The sequence below is a fragment of the Aotus nancymaae genome, unplaced genomic scaffold (genome assembly GCF_030222135.1).
Source record: "Aotus nancymaae isolate 86718 unplaced genomic scaffold, 86718_ANA_hifiasm-v0.15.2.pri h1tg000011l, whole genome shotgun sequence".
Classification (NCBI taxonomy): Eukaryota; Metazoa; Chordata; class Mammalia; order Primates; family Aotidae; genus Aotus; species Aotus nancymaae.
Genome location: NW_026988422.1, coordinates 85,685,068 through 85,709,414, shown reverse-complemented (window position 1 = coordinate 85,709,414; position 24,347 = coordinate 85,685,068). Strand labels below are relative to the sequence as shown.

The 24,347-nt window shown below is 45.0% G+C and overlaps 1 protein-coding gene and 2 pseudogenes across 6 annotated transcripts in view; 2 read left to right on the top strand and 1 right to left on the bottom strand.

Annotated features, from left to right (window-relative positions):
- Positions 1-24,318, bottom strand: part of TECPR2 (tectonin beta-propeller repeat containing 2) — a 131,798-nt gene extending 107,480 nt beyond the window's left edge. The window contains exons 1-2 of one of the 6 annotated variants that reach the window (XM_064375227.1): positions 24,142-24,318; positions 10,270-10,560 (exon numbers count right to left, since the gene is read on the bottom strand). In XM_064375227.1, coding sequence (XP_064231297.1) covers positions 10,270-10,488 — 219 coding nt within the window. In that variant the 5' untranslated portion in view covers positions 10,489-10,560; positions 24,142-24,318. Of the gene's footprint in view, positions 1-396; positions 1,700-4,638; positions 8,114-10,269; positions 10,561-10,746; positions 12,084-24,141 lie in introns of those variants that run through there. The other 5 variants (XM_064375230.1, XM_064375225.1, XM_064375226.1 and 2 more) reach the window with 5 other exon arrangements.
- On the top strand, positions 3,901-4,021 carry LOC135274327 (U4 spliceosomal RNA; annotated as a pseudogene).
- Positions 12,847-12,923, top strand: LOC135274529 (small nucleolar RNA U3; annotated as a pseudogene).
- Positions 24,319-24,347: the final 29 nt, after the last annotated feature.

The following is a 24,347-nucleotide window of genomic DNA, read 5'->3' as shown; positions in this document are numbered from 1 at the left end:
ATCACCTGAGGTCAAGAGTTCAAGACCAGCCTGGCCAACATGGCGAAACCCTGTCTTTACTAAAAATACAAAAATTATCCGGGTGTGGTGGCACATGCCTGTAATCCCAGCTACTTGGGAGGTTGAGGCAGGAGAATCGCTTGAACTTGGGAGGCAGAGGTTGCAGTGAGCTGAGATCGAGCCAGTGCCCTCCAGCCTGGTAACACAGCAAGACTCCATCTCAAAAAAACAAAAACTGCAACCACCCTACTTGGCACTCCTTGTCCCCTTCTCTGGTTTATTTTCCCCTTGGCACTTCCCTCATCTTGTTTATTTGTTTATATATCTGGTAGACTTTTCTTATTTTTCTGCTTCTCCCTGTTAGACTGTAAGCACCGAGAGGGAAAGACTGCTTACTATGTTCTTTACCGCAGCTCCAGGACCTAAAACGGGACGGGCACATACTGAGCACTCGATAAATACTTGCTGAATGAATTCACGGAAGAGTTGCAGAAATGCCAACTAATAAAGCATTTCACCACCAGGTATCATGCTGCGGTTTGTGCAAAGACAGCTCTGAAGGCAAATCCCATGAAATCTCATCAGCTTGTTGAATGCTAAGGAAAAGAGATCATATGTTTAACTTCAAAACAGAAAATGAGAAACTCCGGTCAAGTAGTCTTTTTGGTCTATGCTTACACATGTCAGACCCATGTATTTAACACATTTCTAACATTTTTGTACTTGTTATTAGCTCCTTGTAATTTTCTCAGTGCTTTTGGCACTAGGTAGGAAGAATCTGTGTTTCCATCTGCCCTCTCCCACTAACTTCTGTAGAAAAAATGGTTTCCAAAGCACTATTCTTGAAAACACATGCAAGGATATATTTACCACATAAAAGGTCTGCTTTCCTCTTTAGGAAACATAACTTCATTTAAAAACATAATCTTTCAATCATGCCATACATGGATGTGAATGTAAACTTTTTATTTATCTTCCCATAAAATCTCAGATTTTCCCTAAACTAGCTAATGCATCTTTAACTTTTCACGTGGACGTGCCAAAGGGACCATGAATCTATATTCTACTATCTTTGAAATCCACAGACTGTGTGGAGGGCCTGCCTGCTCTCATAGGAAGTAAGCACAATGGTTAGGCAATCAGAGACAAGTGCCTTAAAGCAGGAATCTTACAACTTCTTTATCTTTAAATATGGGGATTGTACCAAATGATTCTAAGACCCAGCCAGCTCTCGTGATGAAAACAACAACAACAACATAAATATTTAATTCACCTCTGGGATTAAACAACTAATAACTGGGAGTCAAAGCTCAAAACAAATCTTAGTGTTGTGTTTATGTGTGTAATAGGTACCAAAAATTTCTAGTAATTCCACAGTAAAGTTAAAAAAAATACATAATTCCCTTTCACTCTTCCTCCCTCAGCCCATCTCATTCTCAATCCCTACCTAGAGTTAAATAATCACTGTAAAAATGCCTTCAGATCTTTTCCTATGTGTTTACCTACAGATTGCAGCTTGTTTCCAAACTCGGATCTTCTAACTCTAAATTCTACATTCTTGCCCAAAGTAAAATTTTATTTATTTTTGAGATGCAGTCTTGCTCTGTCACCCAGGCTGGAGTGCAGTGGCGTGATCTTGACTCACTGCAATCTCCGCCTCCTGGGTTCAAGTGATTTTCCAGCCTTAGTCTCCTGAGTAGCTGGAACTACAGGTATGCACCACATCCCGCTAATTTTTCTATTTTTATTAGAGACGGGACTTTGCCATATTGCTCAGACTGGTCTTGAACTCCTGAGCTCAAAATGATCTGCCTGCCTCGGCCTACCAAACTGCTGGTATTACGGGCGTGAGCCACTGTGCCTGGCCAAGAAATTTTATTTTATACTTCCCTTGTGATTCTCCACAATTATAAGTTTTATATTCTATATACAATGGGTGCTCAATAAATGCTGTTGATACTCAGAGCTACCAAGTGTGCATTTTGGCCCAAGTAAAATATATTTTTTTCCAAATGTTAATATTTTAGATTTTAAAAGCTTTTATGGGTGGGTACACAGTAGGCATATGTATTTATGGGGTGAAATACATTTTCTAAAGGTCTTCCAGTAAAGGATAACCAGCTAAATTTTTTTTTTGAGACGGAGTCTAGCACTGTCACCCAGGCGGGAATGCAATGGTGTGATCTTGGCTTACTGCTATCTCTGCCTCCTGGGTTCACGCAATTCTCCTGCCTCAGCCTCCTGAGTAGCTGGGCTTACAGGCACACACCACCATGCCTGGCTAATTTTTTGTATTTTTAGCAGAGACAGGGTTTCACTATGTTGCCCAGACTGGTCTCAAATTCCTGACCTCGTGATTCACCCGCCTCGGTCTTTTTTTTTTTTTTTTTTTTTTTTGAGGTAGGGTCTCACTTCGTTGCCGAGGTTAGAGTGCAGCGGCTCAATCTTGACTCACTACAGTCTTGACCTCCTGGACTCAAGTGATCCTCCTACCTCAGCCTCCTGAGTAGCTGAGACTACAGACACACGCCATCACACCTGGATAATTTTTGTATTCTTTTGTAGAGACCGAGGTCTTGCTGTATTGCCAAGGCTAATCTCGAACTCCTGAGCTCACGTTATCTGCCCACCTTGGGCTCCCAAAGTGCTGGGATTACAAGTGTGCACCACCGTGCCTGGAGCAGCTAAAATCTTTACATTGGATTCTCCCAGAGTCCCCTTCTATGTTGCTGGATACAGTAATTTGTACCAGCTTATCCCAAACTCTGGTAGACCCTATGGATGCTGTTCTACCATGTCACATTCCTTCAAAGCACACGGGACTCATCATGTCTGCTGTGGTTTGGATGTGGTTTGTACTTGCCAAAATTTATGTTGAAGTTTGATCCGCAAAGTGGCAGTGCTGGGAGGTGGGTCCTAGTGGGAGGTGTTTGGACCATGGCAGTAGATCCCTCATGAATAGATTAATGCCCTCCCTTGTGGGTGAATGATTATTCACTCTCCAAGGACTGGATTAGTTTCCAAGACAGCAGGTTGTTAAAAAGAGTCTGGCTTCCTTGAGCAAGGATGGCACACAAATTTGTGAAGCACTCCATATTAAAAAAAAAAAAAAAAAAAAACTGGATGCAGTGGCTCACGCCTGTAATCCTGCACTATAATCCTGTCTCTACTAAAAATACAAACATTTGCCAGATATGATGGTGCATGCCTGTAATCCCAGTGACTTGGGAGGCTGAGGCAGGAGAATCGCTGGAACCCAGGAGGCAGAGGTTGCAGTGAGCTAAGATTGCACCATTGCACTCCAGCCGGGGCAACAGGAGTGAAACTCCATCTCAAAAATAAAAGGAAAGGAAAAACAAATCTGGTCTCAGTCTTGCTTCCTCTCTTGTCACGTGATCTCTTGACACACACCCGGTCCCCTTCCAATTCCCGCCATGAGTGGAAGCAGCATGAGGTCCCCACCAGATGCAGCTGCCTAATCTTGGACTTTCCAGCTACAGAATTGTGGGCCAAATAAATCTCTTAAAAAAAAAAAAAAACACAACTACCAGCTTCAGGTATTCTGTTATAGGAAAACAAAACAAAGAAAATATGATAAATAGAAAACTAATCATTGGTTAAATTGCAAAAATAGCCATCAGATATAATTTGTAGTTTCATTCTGGGGAGCAATAAACTTCTTTAACTTTAGTATTTTTCTTTTTACTTTGGCAACTGAAAATATTTAAATAGTTATATAGTTTTTTTAAAAAGACAATACAGGGCCAGGCACGGTGGCTCATGTTTGTAATCCCAGCACTTTGGGAGGCCGAGGTGGGTGGCCCACTTGAGGTGAGGAGTTCGAATCCAGCCTGGCCAACATGGCGAAACACTGTCTCTACTAAAAATAAAAAAATTAGCAGCTTTGCGCAGTGGCAGTATCGTAGCCAATGAGGTTTGTCCGAGGCGCGATTATTGCTAATTGAAAAATTAGCCAGGTCTGGTGGCGGGCACCAGTAATTCCAGCTATTCAGGAGGCTGAAGCAAAAGAATCACTTGAACCCAGGAGGTGGAGATTGTAGTGAGCCGAGATCATGACACTGCACTCCAGTCTGGGTGACAGAATGAGACTCCATCTCAAAAAAAAAAAAAAAAAAAAAAAAGACAATACAACGGTAATCAATGAGACACACGTGCTTTATAAAAGAAAACTGGTGGCTGGGCGTGGTGGCTCACGCCTATAATCCCAGCACTTTGGGAGGCCGAGGCGGGTGGATCACGAGGTCAAGAGATCGAGACCATCCTGGTCAACAAGGTGAAACCCCGTCTACTAAAAATACAAAAATTAGCTGGGCATGGTGGCGCGCGCCTGTAGTCCCAGCTACTCGGGAGGCTGAGGCAGGAGAATTGCTTGAACTCAGGAGGCGGAGGTTGCGGTGAGCCGAGATCGCGCCATTGCACTCCAGCCTGGGTAACAAGAGCGAAACTCCATCTCGAAAAAAAAAAAAAATAAGAAAACTGGCTTGTAATTGCAACCCAAGTAAGGAGTCCAAATTCCACTAACGCATAAAACCTTACTGCCAGAGATTACTTAATGGTGAACTGAAACCCAAGGAGCTAGCAAAACTACTCTGTAGTGTTGGAAGTCAAAATAGTTACCTTAGGGAGGGGTAATGATTGGGAAGTAGCACAAGAGAATCTTCTGGGGTGCTGGAAATGCTCTGTATCTTGAACTGTGTGATTACACAGGTACACACATATAAATTCATCACACTGTACAATTAAGATTTGTACACTTTATGTAAATTATATTTCAATAAAAAAGCAAAAAAACAAAACAAAGTAAATCACAAGGGCCTGGAAAGCCTATTCTAGTCTAAATTTGCTGAGATATATTTTCTAACTCAGGATATGATCTATACTGATGAATATTCCACATGCACTTGTACAGAATGTATATTCAGATGTTGTTGGGCAGAGTGTTCCATAAATGTAAATTAGACCAAATTGGTTGATGGTGTTGTTCAGTTCTTCTATATCCTGTTGATTTTCTGTCTACTATTACTGAGAGAGGAATACTGAAGTCTCCACATGAAATTGCAAAATTGTCAGTTTTTGCTTCTTGTATTGTGTGAAGCTCTGTTGCTAAGGGATATACACATGTAGGATGGCTGTGTCTTCTTTGTGAACTAACCTGTTATCATTATGTCATGTCTTTCTTTATCTTTGGTTATTTCTTTGCACAGAAGAAAACTTTGATATTAGTTAGCCACTCCAACTTTCTTTTTTTTTTTTTTTTTGAGATGGAGTTTCACTCTTGTTGCCCAGGCTGGAGTGCAATGGAGTGATTTTGGCTCACTGCAACCTCTGCCTCCCGAGTTCAAGCAATTCTCCTGCTTCAGCCTCCTGAGCAGCTAAGATTACAGGTGCCTGCTACCATGACTGGCTACTTTTGTATTTTTAGTAGAGACGGTGTTTCGCCATGTTGGCCAGCTGGTCTTGAACACCTAAGTCAGGTGACCCACCTGCCTCGGCCTGCCAGTGTTGGGATTACAGGCGTGAGCCACCACACGCGGCCACCACTCCAACTTTGTATTGATTAGTGTTTACATGGTGAATCTTCTTCCATCTTTTTTCCATCTTTTTACTTTCAGCCTACCTATATCATTATATTTGAACTGAATTTCTTACAGACAACATACAGTTGGTTCATCATTTTATACCCATCCTGACAACTTCTGTCTTTTAACTGACATATTTAGATTATTTGCATTTAACGTAACTATTGGTATATTTGGATTTAGGTCTATCATTTTACTTGTTTTCTGTCTGTTCTTTCCATTTTTCCTTCTTGTTTCCCCTTTCCTACTCTCCTGTTCGTTATTTCAACATTTTTTTGAAATGTCATTTCGATATATCTACCTCATTGTATAGTGGTTGCTCTAGGGATTACAATACATATATATGCAATTTTTCAATATCTACTTAGCATCAACATTGTACCTCTTCAAGAAAAATGTACAAAGGCATAGGCAACCTTACTCTCCCTTGCTTATGTTATACTGGTCTTAGATACTACTACATCTACACATGTGAAAACATGATCAGTTATCATTTTTGTTTTCAACTGTCAAATGTATTTTAAAGAATTCAATAGGGGAAAAATCATCTATTACATTTATTACCCAGGTATTTACTATTCTTCATTCCTGATGTACAAAGTTCCCTTCTGTCTAAAGAACTTCATTTAGCAATGACTTCAGAGCAGGTCGGCTGGCAATGAACCCTCTTAGTTTTCTTTCATCTGAGAATACTTTGATTTCACCTTCTTTCTTGATAGGTATTTTCACTGAGTAAATAATTCTGGGTTGACAATTCTCTCAGCACTTTCTTTGATTTTATTTTATTTTTCAGATGAGACTCACTCTGTCGCCCATGCTGGAGTGCAGTGGCATGATCTCAGCTCACTGCAGCCTCTGCCTCCTGGGTTCAAGTGATTCTCATGCCTCAGCCCTCTGAGTAGCTGGGATTACAGGCATGGGCCATCACGTCCAGCTAATTTTTGTATTTTTAGTAGGAATGAGAGTCTTGCCATGTTGGTCAGGGTGGTCTCAAACCCCTGATCTCAGGTGATTCACCTGCCTGGGCCGCCCAAAGTGCTGGAATTACAGGTGTGAACCACAGCGCCCAGTCTCTCAGCACTTTAAAAATGTGCTACTGTTGGCCAGGCGTGGTGCCTCACACTTGTAATCCCAGCACTTTGGGACGTCGAGGCAGATGGATCATCCGAGGTCAGGAGTTCGAGACCAACCTGGAAAACATGGTGAGACCTCATCTCTACAAAAAATACAAAAATTAGCCGAGTGTGGTGGTGAGTGCCTGTGATCCCAGCTACTCAGGAGGCTGAAGCAGGAGAATCATTTGAACCAGGAGGTGAAGGTTGTAGTTAGCCGAGATAGCACCATTGAGCTCTGGTCCAAGCAAGAAGAACAAAATTCCATCTCAAAAAAAAAAAAAATGCTACTTTTGTCCCGCCTCCATGGTTTCTGACATGGTTCGGCTGTGTCCTCACCCAAATCTCATCTTGATTTACAGTTCCCATAATCCCCATCTGTTGTGGGAGGATGATGTGGAGATAATTGAATCATGGGGGTGGTTTTATAAGGGGCTTCCCCCTTCGCTGGGCACTCATTCTCTCTCCTGCAGTCCTGTGAAGAGGTACCTTCCACCATAACTGTAAGTTTCCTGAGGCCTCCTCAGCCACGTGGAACTGTGAGTCAATTAAACCTCTTTCCTTTATAAATTACACAGTCTTGGGTATTTCTTCATAGCAGCGTGGGAACAGGCTAATACAGTTTCTGATGAGAAATCCACAGTCGTTCAAATCATTGTTCTTCTACCGGTAATATGTCATTTTTCTCTGGCTATGTTTAAGATTTTTATCTTTAGCAGTTTGACTATGATGCCTCTGTGCATGGATTTCTTGGATTTATCCTGTTGGGGTTCATTGCTGGATTCACAAGTCTTCCTTATAAGTGTTTGAAGCATGTGAGAGATTTCAGACATATTAAACTCATAAGTACAGTTCGAAAGATTATGTAATGGTTTTAAATGTTGGGGAATTAGATCAGTCAAATCCATGAGCTCAAAGAAAAGGAACAGCAGTAGTTCTAATTTTTATACAAAAAATATTAATACACGTGCAGAGGTGGTGGCTCACGCCTGTAACTGCAGCACTTTGGGAGGCCAAGGCAGGTAGATCACCTGACGTCAGGAGTTCAAGACCAGCCTGGCCAACATGGTAAAACACCGTCTCTACTAAAAATACAAAAATTAGGCTGGGTTCAGTGGCTCACGCCTGTTATCCCAGCACTTTGGGAGGCCGAGGCAGGTGGATCACCTGAGGTCAGGAGTTCAAGACCAGCCCGGCCAACATAGTGAAACCCCATCTCTACTAAAAATATAAAAATTAGCCAAACATGGTGGTATGTACCTGTAGTCCCAGCTACTTGGGAGGCTGAAGCAGGAGAATTGCTTAAACCCAGGAGACTGAAGTTGCAGTGAGCCAAGATAGCACCACTACACTCCAGCCTAGGTGACAGAGTCAGACTCTGCCTCAAACAAACAAACAAACAAAAAATATATATATATAAACACACACACACACATACACACACACACACAGTTAGATGGGTGTGGTAATGGGCGCCTATAATCCCAGCTGCTCCGGAGGATGAGGCAGGAGAATTGCTTGAACCTGGGAGTCGGAGGTTGCAGTGAGCTGAGATTGTGCTATTGCACTCCAGCCTGGGCAAAAAGAGTGAAACTCCGTCTCAAAAAAAAAAAATTAATACAGACCCTAGAGACAGTCTGCTCAAGTTCACACAATGGTGCTGCCATTTACTACCTGCCAATCTCAGGCAAGTCAACTACCCTCACTTCACCAGCTACCTCCTTAGTAAATGAGAAAGATAATGTTAACATCTGCCTCAGAGAGTTTTTGTGAAGATAAATGAGTTAATAATTAAAATTTTTTTAAAATTTTTTTAAAGAATAATGCCTGACACATAGAAAGGGCTGTATATGTACCAACCATTTTTATTATTTTAAAATGAGCACAGAGGCTTAAGTTAGTTAAGTTTTAAATTAAAACGTTAATATATTGAATATTGATTAAAACACAAGTATTTGTAAACATTTCTCTTAGATACAAAAGCTGGATCTTGGTCCGTAAAAGCCCCCTAACAACAGACAGAATAGAGTCTCATGTGGTGGAAGCCACAACACAGTCAACTTTGAATCTCTTACAAAAGTGATGTACTCAATAAACTGCAGATATTGACTAAATGGGTAAACTGCATTACAGTTTACCAATAGTTGGTGCCAGACACAACATGGTCAAATACTATCTCCACCAACATCTATCACAGAAATGCTTGAGTCCACAGCACTGCAGAAACAGACCAGTCAGGATCCCAACGCTACAGAAGAGATCTTATCTAAGAGGCGCATATTCTGGCAATTAGCCAATATTCATATAAATCCTTTCTTCATAATAATTTCAAGAGAAGAACCAGAGATTATTCAATTCAGTCAAGGTACTTTGAAAAATAGGTATATACTTGCTACTGTAAACACTTAGGAAAAAAAAAATCTGCTTTTGTTTTTTTTTTGAAACATAGTCTCACTCTGTCACCCAGGCTGGAGTGGAGTGCTGTGATCTCGGCTCACTGCAAACTCCGCCTCCTGGGTTCAAGCGATTTCTTCTGCCTGGGACTACAGGCGTACACCACCATGCCCAGCTAATTTTTTGTATTTTTAGTAGAGACGAGGTTTCACCATATTGGCCAGGCTGATGTTGAACTCCTGACCTCATGATCCACCCGCCTTGGGCTCCCAAAATGCTGGGATTACAGGCATGAGCCACTGCGCCCGGCCAATATCTATGTTCAGAGTGTTCTAGTAAGTATTAAACACTAAAATGTTCTCTCTCTTTTTTTTTTTCTTTTTTGAGACAGTCTTGTTCTGTTGCCCAGGCAGGAGTGCAGTGGTGCAATCTTGGCTCACTGCAACCTCCGCCTCCCAGGTTCAACCAATTCTCCTGTCTCAGCCTCCCAGGTAGCTGGGACTACAGGTGCACACCACCATACCTGGTTAATTTTTGTATTTTTAGTAGAGACAGGGTTTCACCATACTGGTCAGGCTGGTCTCAAACTCTTGACCCCAGGTGATGTTCTCTTTTAAAGTGATATTAGGCCAAGTGTGGTGGCTTATGCCTACAATTCCAGCACTTTGGGAGGCCAAGGCAGGAGGACTGCTTGAGCCCAGGAGTTCAAGACCAGCCTGGGCAACATGGCAAGACCATGTCTCTACAAACAAAACAAAACAAAACAACAATTGCTGGGTGTGGCAGTGCATGCCTATGATCCTAGCTACTTGGGAAGTTGAAGCAGAAGGATCACTTGAGCCCAGGAGTTTGAGACTAAAATGAGCTATGATTGTCCCACTGCACTCTAGGCTAGACAACAGAGCAAGACTGTCTCAAATAAATAAATAAATAAATACACAAATAGTGATATTAGATTTTTGGAGGCAGGAAAAAGTTAAAAACACCAATGTTTTTAGTTAAATTCCACTTCAGTTAAAGATGGTTTTAAAGTATCGTTTGGGTGAGGTATTAAGGTCATATTCTGGCAAATCAGAAGTAAATTATCTCATCCTAGAACACAAGCATGTTAACCATCAGCTACGGTTCATGGCCACTCAGGTGTAAAGCAAAGCAAGGCTCACCTCAAAGTTGTACTTCCTCATCTGGCTGAGGTGCCGGCAGTACAGATAGAGCATGCCGATGCTGCTGCCCACCGCGATGTAGTCACCGGTGGTGTCGAGGGCCGTGAGGTAGACCACGACAGAACGGAAACCCTTCTGGATCTTTGTCGGAATGGCATTGAGAAGATAGTACAACGGGCAGAACTCTCTGAATATAACAGGCTCAGACATCGATGCCATGGCCAAGGTTCCCACAGATGATCTTCAGGCAGGGAAAGGAATGTTTATTTGTCATCTAGGGACACCTGGGGGCTACAGAACAAAGCATTACAATCTTTTCAATGCCTAGTCATAAAAAGAAGTATGTTTAATAAACAAAATTTCCTAAACAGGGAACTTTTAGGCAGGTAAACATTATAGCCAGAGCTAAAGTAAACAGGTGTCATGAAGATTGCTTTTGAGCACTTTAACTCAAAATGCACTTCAGCATGTTCTGACCTCTATGATTTATGTTGTAGTGAACACCATGGAGGAGAGGAAAGAATACGAAAAACAGTTCTTACTCCCAAGTAGCTTCTGATCTAGACAGGGAGGCAGATGAATCAGTGAAAAGACACAAAACCACAAGTAATGAGGTGATAATCCGCGGGTCTCCATGAGAAGAGAGAGAGATCAGCGTGGATTAGAGCGAGTGTAGACATGGCTTCACTGAACACATCCTGAACTATGAAGCCCACCAGGTTGGACAGGCTATGGAAAAGAGAAACAGGAAAGACACTCATTAGCAGGAGAACAGTGAACCAATCTCAGCTGCTGTGTTAATGAGATGGTACAGAACAAGCCCCCTGGCCTGGCTGGACAGCCTCCTCAGCGCTCAGAGTCCAGCCACACAGCACCTCACTCTGTTCCACACGGAGACCCACCCCTTTGCACTCTGGCTTCAAAGCTTCGCTTACTAAAGAAATACAACCCTTCCATGCACGCCATCTTTCACAAAGTGCTCATTCACTCATTTAATCCTGACCCTACCTTATAAGGCAGGTAGCATCATCCCCAACTTTTAGAAGAAGCCACTGAGGGCCAGAGGGTCATGAGACTCACTCAAGACCAACAGCCGAGACTTGACTCTAGGTCTTTTCCCTCCAAGTCCCAGGCTCTTGTCAACACCACAGTCACAGCTCTAATAGGCAGGTTGTAACAGTCCAGGTAGATGCTCTGTACCTGACTACACCTGGAAGGATACTGTAGCTTTTCAGGTTCTATGGAGACTTCTAAGCTCCTCTCATAGAAACTTCTTGCATCATGGATGTATGGTCTCTTTGAACTGTGGGTTTTCTATTTCTACATAGTGGACTGACCAACTTCCAATCCCTCTTCTGATCAAATTCACCCAGCTCATTCTCACCCAGCGGCCCTTGCACTGGCTGTTCCCTCCACCTGGAATGTTCTTTCTCTACTGAGCTTTTCTTCCTTCTCGCTATGCAGGTCTCTATTCAACTGTGCCCTCTTTCATGAGGCCGTACTTGACTGTTCCTCCCTTTGCTGAGTTCTCTCTCTGTCACCTCCTCATTGTACTTTCTCTACACAGCCCTTTTCTTCATTTTTTTTTGGAGACAGAGTATCATTCTGGGACCCAGGCTGGAGAGAAGCGGCAAGACCATGGCTCACTGAAACCTCAAACTCCCGGGCTCAAGTGAACCTCCTGCCTCCACCTCCCACATAGCTGGCATACAGGCATATGCCACCATGCCTGGCTAATTTTTTATTTTTTGTAGGGATGGGGGTCTCGCTATGTTGCCCAGGCTGGTCTCAATCATGGCTCACTGCAGCCTTAAGCTCCTGGGCTCCAGGGATTGTCTCAGCCTCCCAAAGTGCTTGGATTACAGGCGTGAGCCACCATGCCCAGCCTATCCACACATCCCCTTTCTTTTCTCTGACTGGGTATCTGCCTGCCTGCCACTCCACCACACACACACTGGTCTGTAAGGCCCATAATAGCAGAGCCCATATCTGCCTCACTCACCCCTCTTCCCCCTGCACTGAGAAAAGGCCTAGGCACATCAGAGGCATTCAGCAAGTATTTGTTGAATAAATGAATGAATCACGAAATAGGAAAATGTGGCCTGGAAACACTGGCTTATGCCTGTAATTCTAGTGCTTTGGGAGGCCAAGGTGGGAGAACTGCTTGAGACGAGCCTGAGCAACACAGCAAGACTCCTGGCTTTACAAAAAATATTTTTAAAAATTAGTCTGGCATGGTGCTGCATGCCTATAGTCCAGCTATTCATGAGGCTGAGGTGGGAGGATTACATTTTTAAAATAAATATTTCATTTTATAAAATAGAGAGGGTTTCACTATGTTACCTAGGCTAGTCTCCAACTCTTGGACTCAAGTGATCCTTCCTCCTCGGCTTCCCAAATTGCTGGGATTCCCACTGCGCTCAGCCAGGAAGATCACTTGAGCCTAGGAATTTGAGGCTGCAGTGAGCTATGATTGTGTCACTGCACTCTAGCCTGACTGGTAGGGTAAGTAAGACACTGGCTCTTAAACGAATAAATAAATAAAAAGGAAACTTTCAAGGAAGGAGTGGAGGAACAAAGACTGTGCTTTCTGGGGTCATTTCTATAGTTCGTTACTAGAGGTTTCTCTGAATGTGCAGAGCAAAACAAAAAATACTCAATATAAAACTCTACAAATAGAATGGAAGAGCAGCAAAATATCTTTTCTTCAATATGACCCCAATTCAATGCTGGAATAATTCCCTAAATCTGTATAGAATATCCACTTTTCCAAGCATTTTTAGATTCCTATTTCATCTGATAGTACAATAGCCAATACAGTGAAGCAGGCATGCAGAATATATCCATGTATGATAACTTTCTTGCAGGTAAGTCAATAACAATACTATTAATAACTGCATTCCTCTGTGATACCTAAGAACCCAATCCACCCTCTTCTGCAGTTAACAATAATGGGAATAGCTAATGTTTTTACAGATGCTCCTCAACTTACAATGGGGTTGCATCCCGGTAAAACCATCATAAGCTGAAAATATAAGTCAAAATGCACTTAATACACCTAACCTGCTGAACATCATAGCTTAGCCTAGCCTACCTCAAATGTGCTTAGAATGCTTACATTAGCCTACAGCTGTGCAAAATCATCCAACCAAAGCCTATGTTATCATAAAGTGGTGAATATCTCATGTAATTCATCTAATACCACATTGAAAGTGAAAAACAGAATGGTTGTATGGTTACTTCAAACACGGTTTCTACTGAATGGTATCGTTTTCGCTCAACTTTAAAGTCAAAAAATAGTAAGTTGAAACTTTTTATTTTTTAAGACCAACTCTCGCTCTGTCACCCAGGCTGGAGTGCAGGGATGCAATCTCAGCTCACTGCAACCTCCGCCTCCCTGGTTCAAGCGATTCTCCTGCCTCAAGCGATTCTCCTGCCTCAGCCGCCTGAGTAGCTGGGATTACAGGCACGCACCACCACACCCGGCTAATTTTTGTATTTTTAGTAGAGATGGGGTTTCACCATTTTGGCCAGGATTGTCTTGATCTCCGGATCTCATGATCCGCCTGCCTCAGCCTCCCAAAGTGCTGGAATTACAGGTGTGAGCCACCATGCCCAGCTAGTTGAAACTCTGTAAGTTGAAAACCGTCTGTACTTAATACAAACTGTTCTTAGCACACGAACCCATTAAATCCTCACCAAAAAGGGGGAAAAAACAAAACCAAACCATAAAGTAGGCATCATAGTTACTTCTGTTTTTTTTTTCCTGCAATCCCCAAACATTGGGCATGCACGTAACCTCTGTTTCATGGATGCAGAAACTTCCTTCCAAGGCACAGAAACAGTAAAGGCTTTGTTTCCTTAAAGAGTGTGTACGGGCCGGGTGCGGTGGCTCATCTCCGCTGGGATCATGGGGTGAGCCACCACGCCCAGCCTTGCTGGGATTACAGGTGTGAACCACCACACCTGACCTCAAAAATTTGTTAATATAGAAAAGTACAAAGAGGTCTGGGTGCAGTGGGTCACACCCGTAATCCCAGCACTTTGGGAGGCCACGGTGGTGGATCACTTGAGGCCAGAAATTTGAGACCAGCCTGGGAAACATAGCAAAATCCTGATTCTACAAAAAGTACAAAAATTAGCCAGGTGTGGTGGTACACAGGGAATTGCTTGTGCCCAGGAGATCAAGGCTGTAGTGAGCTGACTATATCACTGTACTCCAGCCTGGGTGACAGAGTGAGACCCTGTCTCAAAATAAAAGGACAAAGAAGTAAAGAAAAGTCACAACCTCATCACACTGAGATATACCATATACATAGATAGCTACAGATATACATACATAAACACATATGCACACAAAGACTTTTTCACTTAATAAACCATGAGTATTTTCCATGTCATTAAATAGTCTCCTAGAATGTGATTTTTAGTGACTGTGCAGAAAAACTCCAGAGGACACACTGTATGTTGATTTTTTTTTTTTTAATGCACTGCCAAACGGCCTTGAAGAATGTTCATATCAATTTATGCCTCACACATGTTTTTCCCAAGGAGATCTAGAGGCCAGTAAGCCACAGCCTCCAGATGAGTCAGGAAAGCCACGTCTGGGGGCCAGGCACCCAGGAAGGCCCCAGCAGCCACAAGAGAATCCACGCTATTTCCCTATCTGGGGCCTCTGGCACCAGGCTAGCCTGTCCTTCACCGGCCATTCAGATAGGAGGAGCAGGTTGAGGCCATCTCCCAGCAAACCTGTCCTCCTGACAGAAGGAGCGTCCAGGGACGGGCTGAGGAAGAGGCGCAGAGCTGCTGTCTCACTGTCCCGTGCTAGGTTTGGGAAAAACAATGTAGACTCAACAATCAATTCTGCTAAGACTTTCTGTTCCTCCTCCGTAACCAATTTTCACCCAAGTCCATGTTCCACCCAAACCAGCCCCCGGGTCTCAGACCCACAGCCACAGAACTGACCCTCTTTCCACCAAGGAAGAACTGCACACTGAGTGGCTGATGATACCAAAGGGAAAAAGACCTGAGTCCAAATCCCAATGCTCCTAAAACTACCTGTGGCACCCTGGAAAAATGACTTAACCTCTCTAGATCTCCATTTACCATCTGAAACAGGATTAGTAAAACTTACCTCTTAGCTATAAACACAGAGTAAATGAACAATGTCTAAAACACTTATCTGTGTATCTTGTATCTTCTACCCGCAGCTTGGGCCATGCTGTCCAAGCCAGAAAAGAGGCATCATCCCCAATCCCTCCTCCTCTCCTCTCCATGTCCCCGATTCTCCATCCAATACATCTCCCACACACCCCAATGTCTCACCCCTAGCTTGGGCCACCACTGTCTCTCACCTACAGCTCACCCTGGTGCCCAGCTCATCTGCCTGCCTCTTACTCCCCCTCATCCACGTGGCAAACAGAAGGATTCTCCTGATGTGCAAAGCTGATGTCACCACTCCCTTGCTTAACACTCAGCATTGGCCCCATCCTCCTCCCGCTAAAGCCCAGGTGTCGCTGGCTTACAAGAACCTTGGTGATCTGGACTCTGCCACCGCAGGATCTCTCACTTGTCCTCCAGCCACTGAACTGCTTCTAGTTACCACAGGCCTGGCCTCCCACATCCTGGCCTTCACACCTACTCCCTATCCCTGGAAGCCACTTTTGTATCTGCTTTATCTGATGAGCTCTCCTAGGAAGCAAGAGGAAGTACTAAGCTCTTCACCAATAAGTGTTGGCTAACGTATTTCCTCCTTTAAAAATCTTATTCCTGGCCAGATGCAGTGGCTCACATCCCAGCACTTTGGGAGGCTAAGGTGGGTAGGAGTTCAAGACCTGAGGTCAGGAGTTCAAGACCAGCATGACCAACATGGTGAAACCCTGCCTCTAATAAAATACAAAAATTAGCCGGATGCGGTGGCAGGCATTTGTAGTCCCAGCTACTTAGGAGGCTGAGGCAGGAGAATTGCTTGAACCCAGGAGGCCAAGGTTGCAGTGAACCGAGATCGAGCGATTGCACTCCAGCCTGGGCAACAAGAGCGAAACTCTGTCTCAAAAAAAAAACAAAAAACAATTCCTCAGCCAGGTACGGTGGCTCACACCTGTAATTCCAGCACTTTGGGAGGCTGAGATGGGCAGATCACTTGAGCGCCGGGGGTTTGACACCAGCTTGGGAAACATGATGAAACCCTGTCTCTACAAAAAATACAAAAAATTAGCCAGGTGTGGTGGTGCGTGCCTGTAGTCCCAGCTACTTGGGAGGCTAAGGCATGAGAATCGATTGAGCCCAGAGGATCGACTGAATCTGGAGGATCCACTGAGCCTGGGAGATCGAGGCTGCAGTGAGCCATGATGGAGCCACTGAACTCCAGCCTGAGCAACAGAGCAAGATCCCATCTTCAATCAATCAATCAATAAAAAATTTTTTTAAATACAAATATTAGGCCAGGCACAGTGGCTTATGCCTGTAATCCCAGCACTATGGGAGGCCGAGACAGATGGATCATGAGGTCAGGAGTTCAAGACCAGCCTGGCCAAAATGGTGAAACCCTGTCTCTACTAAAAATACAAAAATTAGCCAGGCATGGTGGCAGGCACCTATAATCCCAGCTACTTGGGAGGCTGAGGCAGGAGAATCACTTGAACTCGGAAAGTGGAGGTTGCAGTGAGCTGAGATCGCGCCATTGCACTCCAGAGCAAGACTCCGTCTCAAAAAAATTATAATAAATAAAAATAAAAATATTTTTCCTTAAGTAGCTCTGTCAAATGATGACATTTAGCTTTCAAGAATCCATCTACTTGATTTGATGCTATCCACTGACAGCTCCTGGGCTCTACACAGGAAGGGCTTTGGGACTGCAGTCTAGCTCAAAGGGAGTCAAGGGATTTGCCTTAAAAGTGCATTTGCAGAGCAGGTGCACTCTCTGACTCAGATAATATGTTCATCTGTGGCGGCTTAGGAAGTCTTAGTGGGTATTACAGAAGGTCGGAATCCCTGACCATCTCCTTGGCACACTCAGTGATAATCCTACCAAAAGCAACTTCAAAACCCAGGGAGGGAGCGCAGGGCTCCCCTTGCCAGTCTCCAGCAGGTATCAGAAACTGTCACAATTGTGCAGCAGGTAACAGCATAATCACATTTTGAATCAAAAGTGTTGTTCAAGCTGAAATCCTAGTATTCACCCTCAATTCCTCTGTTTCCCTCACCCACACAACAATCTCTCGACTCAGTCCATCAGCCCTATCTCCGAGCCTCCCTCAAGCCTGGTGCCTCCTCACCAACTCTGTGGCCATTCCACAGTAGAAGCTATCACATCCCTCACCTGCACTGCTGCCATGGTCTTCCATGCCTGCCCCTAGAAGCCAGGCTCATTCGCAGCCGTTAAAATGAGCTCTTTGACTTCACTGAAATGAAAATCGCTTGTGCTCCAAAGAGCACCAAGAGGAAAGTGAAAAGACATCTAATCCATACCACTGACTAAAATTCAAAAAAAAAGACAACCCACAAAATGGAAGAAAACATCTGCTGATTTTTTATCTGATAAGAGATTTTACCCAGAATATATAAAGAATTCTTAAAACTCAATAATAAAGAGACAATTTTAAAAGCTGGGTACAGTGGCACATGGCTGTAGGCCCAGCTACTTGAGAGGCTAGGGTGGGAAGATTGCTTGAACCCAGGAATTTGAGACCAGCCTGAGCAACACAGCAAGACCTCATCTCGAAACAACAACAAAAGCCAGTTTTACAATGGGCAAAGATCTAAGAAACATTTCTCTAAAGAAGACACACAAATGGCCAATAAAACCAGGCGCAGTGGCTCACACCTATAATCCCAGCACTTTGGGAGGCCGAGGTAGGTAGGTAGATCACCTGAGGTCGGGAGTTCAAGACCAGCCTGGCCAATATGGTGAAACCCCACCTCTACAAAAAATACAAAAATTAGCTGGGCATGATGGCGCACCTCTACAATCCCAGCTACTCGGGAGGCTGAGGGAATGAGAATCACTTGAACCCGGAGGTGGAGGTTTTAGTGAGCCGAGATCGCGCCACTGCACTCCAGCCTGGGCAACAGAGCAAGAGTTTGTCTCAAAAAAAAAAAAAAAAAAAAAAGGCCAACAAGCACACGAAAAGATGCTCAGCATCCTTAGTCACCAGGGAAATGCAAATTGAAACCACAAGGAGATACCACTTCACACCCACTAGGATGGCTACTAAAAAAACACAGAACAAGTGTTAGCAAGGATGTGGAGAAAACTGTATACATTGCTGGTGAAAAATAAGATGGTGCAGCCACCGTGGAAAACAGCCGGCAGTTCTTCAAACGGTTAAACATGCAGTTACCGTACGACCCCGAAATTCTATGCCTAGGTTTATACCCAACAGAAACAAAAACATGTCTACAAAGAATGTGTAAACAAACGTTCAGAATATCACCCCTCATAACTGCCAAAATGTAAAAGCAACCTAACTGTCCATCAACTGATGAATGCACAAACAAAATGCGGCCTGCCCACACAATGGAAGCCTGTTTAGCAATGAAAAGGAGTGAAGTACTGATTCATGCTGCAACATGGAGGAATCCTGAGAACATGATGTGAAGTGAAAGCAGCCAGACACAAAACACCACAGATTACACAATTCCACCTATATGAAACATCCGGAATAGGCCAGCTGTAGACAGAGAGCAGGTCAGTGGTTGCCCAGAGCTGGGAGAAGGGCTTAGGGTGTACTGCTGAGGGATACGAAGTTTCCTTTTAGGGTGATGAGAAAGTTCTAAAATTGACAAAGTGATAGTTGCACAGCTGTGAATACAGTAAAAAACCACTGAATTGTATCTAAATGGGTGAACTGTGTGGCATGTAAATAATATCTCAATAAAGCTGTTACCCCAAGAAACAAAGGAAAAAATCAGCTCCTTCAAAGAGAAATCAGGCCATACTACCCATTCTACTCAAAATTTCTTACTGATTCCCCAGTGCTCTGAGAATAAAAACCAAATGCCCCGTGTGGTCTAACCCCTTTGCAGCTCCCCGGTCACCTCTCTACCGGTCTCCACTTGTCCTCCAAGTTCCAGCTCCACTGACCCGTTCTGTCCTCCTCAGGCTTCATAAGTGACTATTTCCTCTAGGCAGAATGAATGATCTCACTCCATGTATCTGGCTTCTTCTCAACCGTGGGGTCTCAGCTTAAATACCAGCACCATAGAAAGGCCTTCTCTGACCACATCACGTAAGAGTAGCCAACTGTCCCTTCTTTCCTCTACCACGTGCTTTGTAATCCTCATCACAGCCTCTAATTACTTTATTTGCTAAACCATTTAAAACTCACCTCTCCTATGAGAATGTAAGCAACATGAACTCTCTCTTGCTTACCAAAGTAACCTCTAATATCTAACAATATCTTTGGCACAGAGTAGATGCCCAGTAAAGATTTGTTAACTTCAGGTCTTACTGCAAAATATTCTCAATCCAATCTTTAAAATTAGGCCAAGCACAGTGGTTCACGCCTGTAATCCCAGCACTTTGGGAGGCTAAGGAGGGCGGATCAGCAGGTCAGGAGATCGAGACCATCCTGGCCAACACAGTAAAACCCCGTCTCTACTAAAAATACAAAAATTAGCTGGGCATGGTAGCATGCACCCATAGTCCCAGCTACTCTGGGACCTGAAGCAGGGGAATCGCTTGAACCTGGGAGGTGGAGGTTGCAGTGAGCCAAGATCATGCCACTGCACTCCAGCCTGGGCGACAGAGCAAGACTCTGTTTCAAAACAAACAAACAAACAAAAATTAGCCAGGCATGGTGATGTGTGCCTGTAGTCTCAGCTACTTGAGAGGCTGAGGCAGGAGAATCACTTGAACCTGGGAGGCAGAGGCTGCAGTGAGCCGAGATCCCGCCACTGCACTCCAGCCTGGCAACAGAGCAGTACTCCATCTCAAAAAAATTAAAATTAAATACAATGAATAATGCCTCCTTAGTCATGAATATTTCAGTCAAAAAAATACAAAACACCACTCAATGGCATTCTTCAAGTCATGATGCTTCTTTTCCCCACTAGTCCCGTCAATCTCATAACCCTGGAAGGTGGCAGCTAGCCTTCACTGCTGACTGGTAACACCCAACTGCCACCTTGATGGACGATTTCTCAAAACTGAAGCTAGGACTAACATAGAGTCTAAGTCACCCACTTAGCAGTCCAATAATCATGTTATCGGAGTGCTCTGACAACACTAATGGTTTAAGGATTCTCTCCAAAATCCCTAGGAAGCAACAATTCGTATTCCCATTGTAGAATCTATGTTTGAAATCTGACTACGACATCTATTATTTAAGTGTTAAATTCTTAAGGAGGAACGTAATGAGACTGAGGCAGTCATTTATTTTCCAGATGAAATTTTGTCACTTCCTCGCTCCCGTCCCCGTTGGCTAGCCGGTGGTCACAAGCTAAAGCCTAACACAAGCATGGAAATTAGACGTTATGACAAAGCGGTCTATATCTAACTTCATCTCAGGCCACTACTCCATCCACGCACTCTGCACTCCCTACCCTCTAGCAATCAATCCTCTGCCCGCTTCTTTTCCCAGCCCTGGGCAACCACTGATCTCCTCTCTGTCTAAAGCTTGCCTATTTTGGACATTTCATAATACATGGAATCGTATACGTGGTGTTTTGTGTCTGGTTGCTTCTTTCACTTAGCATAATGTTCTCAAGGTTCCTCCATGTTGTCAATCAGTACTTCATTCCTTTTTTTTTTCTGAGATGGAGTCTTGCTCTGTCGACAGGCTGGAGTGTAGTGGCACGATCTCAGCTCACTGCAACCTCCGCCTTCCGGGTTCAAGCGATTCTCCTGTCTCAGCCTCCTGAGTAGCTGGGGTTACAGGCACGGGCCACCACACCCAGCTAATTTTTGTATTTTTAGTAGAGACGGGGTTTCGCCATGTTGGTCAGGATGGTCGTAATCTCCCGACCTGTGATCCACCCTCCTCAGCCTCCCAAAGTGCTGGGATTACAGGCGTGAGCCAATGCGCAAGGCCCTTCATTCCTTTTTATTGCTGAACAGGCTTCCATTGTGTGGACAGGCCACATTTTGTTTGTCCATCCATCAGCCTTCCATCACAGTCCCTGCACACACCATGACCTGTATGTCTCTGCAGAGCAAAGTCCCTTTCCACTCTTCCCCATTCCTGCATATGTACCCTGTTAAGAACTAGTCCTCCTCCACCAGGAAGTCTTCACAGATACTTGGTTGGTTCTTCTCCACTTTCATAGACCTCCATGAGGGCACTTATCACACAGCATCATCATTATCTGTTTTCTCTGTCCTTCAATGGACTCCTTCTCGTCTTTGCTAATCTTTTAGTCTATATACTTTGTGGTGCTCCAAAAGACCGATAAAGAATATGGTACAATCAATGCTCAATACATGTTTGTTGAATGAATCTCTCTCTCAAAACACTGTGCTAGATTCACCCAAGTATGACCGTCCTAAATATAACATAGTGGCAAAAATCCAGTGAACTCTTATGTCCAGGTCCAAAGAATACATTCATTTTAAACTGAACACACATTTTGGAAAGCAGCTTGCGGCCGGGCGTGGTGGCTCATGCCTGTAATCCAAGCACTTTGGAGGCCAAGGCGGGCAGATCACCTGAGGTTGGGAGTTCAAGACCAGCCTGACTAACATGGTGAAACCCCGTCTTAAAAAAAAAAGAAAGAAAGAAAAGCAGCTTGCTTCTACCTTAGCAATTCACAAAGCCATCAACTATTCCCTCCTAATTTCACTGAGCTCTCTGTACATCGCTGAATCTAGAAATCTCTTCATGATTGACACCAAAGCTTTTCATTATAACCCTTTCCTGATCTATTCCTCATCTTCCCAAGTTCAATCAACTGCCTCTGCCTGATGCCTGTTTCCTGCCTTTTCTTCCCACTAAGTTCCAGTAGCCATTTTGTTCAACTCATAGAGAGGCTAATACGAAATGAGATCCCCCCCAAACTTAAATGTAACTTCTTTTTTTTTTTGAGATGGAGTCTTGCTCTGTCTCCCAGGCTGGAGTGTAGTGGCACAATCTCGGCTGACTGCAACCTCCACCTCCCGGGTTCAAGTGATTCTCCTGCCTCAGCCTCCTGAGTAGCTGAGATTACAGGCGCCTGCCACCACATCCAGCTAATTTTTAATATTTTTAGTGGAGATAGGGTTTCACTATATTGGCCAAGCTGATCTCAAACTCCTGGCCTCATGATCCGTCCGCCTCAACCTCCCAAAGTGCTGGGATTATAGGCGCGAGCCACTGAGCCCAGCCTAAGTGTAACCTCTATAAAAAAAACAAAAACTGGGAAAAAATTCCAGGAGATGCCAGTCTTCTATTGAAAAAGACAATGTGGCTATAAAATAACTGACCCCTAACAAAAGCTACTTACTAGTCACCCCTTCGGAAGAGGGCTATCCTTACTCCATCTTCCCCACCACTGGTTTTCCAAGTCAGTCTTGAAAATACAAGTTCTGTGTCCCCTACATCTGCATTTAATTCTCCCTTTGAAAGCTCAAAGGACAGACCATGATCTCCCTGAGGCAGTGACCAGGTCTGTCTGGTTCACCACAGCACCCCTAGAGCCAGCCTGGCACAGTGATCGGCACACAACGGAGTCCAAAAAACCACCAATATGGGACGTAAGTCAGGTTAATAACAACAAACCAAGGCCAGAAGTTTATCAAGGTACATTAAAGCTGGGTGTGAGAAAACACAAAGCCTTGCCACTTAAAAGACCAGGAATCGCTGGTGATCACAAGGAGCTACAGTGGCTTCATTCCCAGATTCTGCCTATGCCTGGGATTTGGGTTTGGGGATTTCCCAGAACTCTCCTTCTGTTTACAAGACCTTGGCTACAAGGAGGCAGTCAACAAGTGCAACTGATCACTCCAGTAGATGAGAAAAGGATGCACCCAGGCTCGTATCCCACATTCTGACAACAAATGGAACATAAGTCACAAAATTCCTGAATCCCGGTAAGACAGAGAGGAAGAAAAAAGTGCAGGGAAGAGAAACGGAAGTAGAGAAGGGAAAACTAAAGTCATGAGAAGTCAGAGACGTATCAGAAGGGACTAGAGGGCGAGCAGGCAGGCTAGCACAGATGACAGCAAGGCTCCCCTTTACCGGAAGGTACAGCGGCAGGCACCGTCCTTAACTTTACATGCACTGACCCATTTAATCCTCTCACCAAGCCAGAGGTAGCAACTATTCTCATCTCCATGCCACTGTTGATGAAACCGGAGCGCAGTGAGGTAGGGCACCAGCCCCAGCACAGAGCTAGGAAGGGGCCCGCTGTGACCTGCCCGGGTGTGACTCCAGGGCACCCCATCCTTTAACCCTTACTACCTATTCTGCCTCCCAGGCCTTCGAATAGGATTGGGAAAGGAGTCATTCGCTTATCCATTCATCGAACACTGAACACCTACTGGGTGAGTGTCAAGGCCTGCGGCCAGGCGCCGGTGGGTGGATGTAAGGGACGGGAGCTGCGAGTGGGGGAAAGAACGCGACGTCAATCCTAAGGCGAAGGAGCAGAGCCCGCGGCCAGCCCGGCAGCTGGGATGCAGGGTGGGGCCGAGGGCGTGGGACGCGAGGCGGAGGCCCGAGGAGGGGCGAGCTGCCCCTGCTCCCCGCTGCGGACCGCCGGCTTCTGCGGAGGGGCTTCTGCAGGCGCTCCGTGTGTGGTGGCATTTAGTGTCCGCCACTCCGCGTGGGCGAGACGGGGCGGGGGAGACGGGGCGGACGGGCATGGAGACCCTGCGGGGCTGAGGCGAGGGAAAAGAGGAGGGGGCGCGGGGCCAGGCGTCGGGGGCGTCGGGGCCGCCTGCGGCGTCGCAGGACTCACCTCCCGCGGCAGCCCCTCCGGACTCGTCGGTCCAGCCGGGCCGGAGGAGGCGGGGATGGACTCCGGGCCGCGGGGGCTGCCGGGAGCCCGTTCCCTGGGCAACGGGGCAGGCACCGGGGCCGGCACCGGAGAGCGGCAGCTGGCTCCGCCGGGGGCTAGAGCGGCAAAGCCACAAGTGGCAGCAGGCGGGGCGGACGTGACGCAAA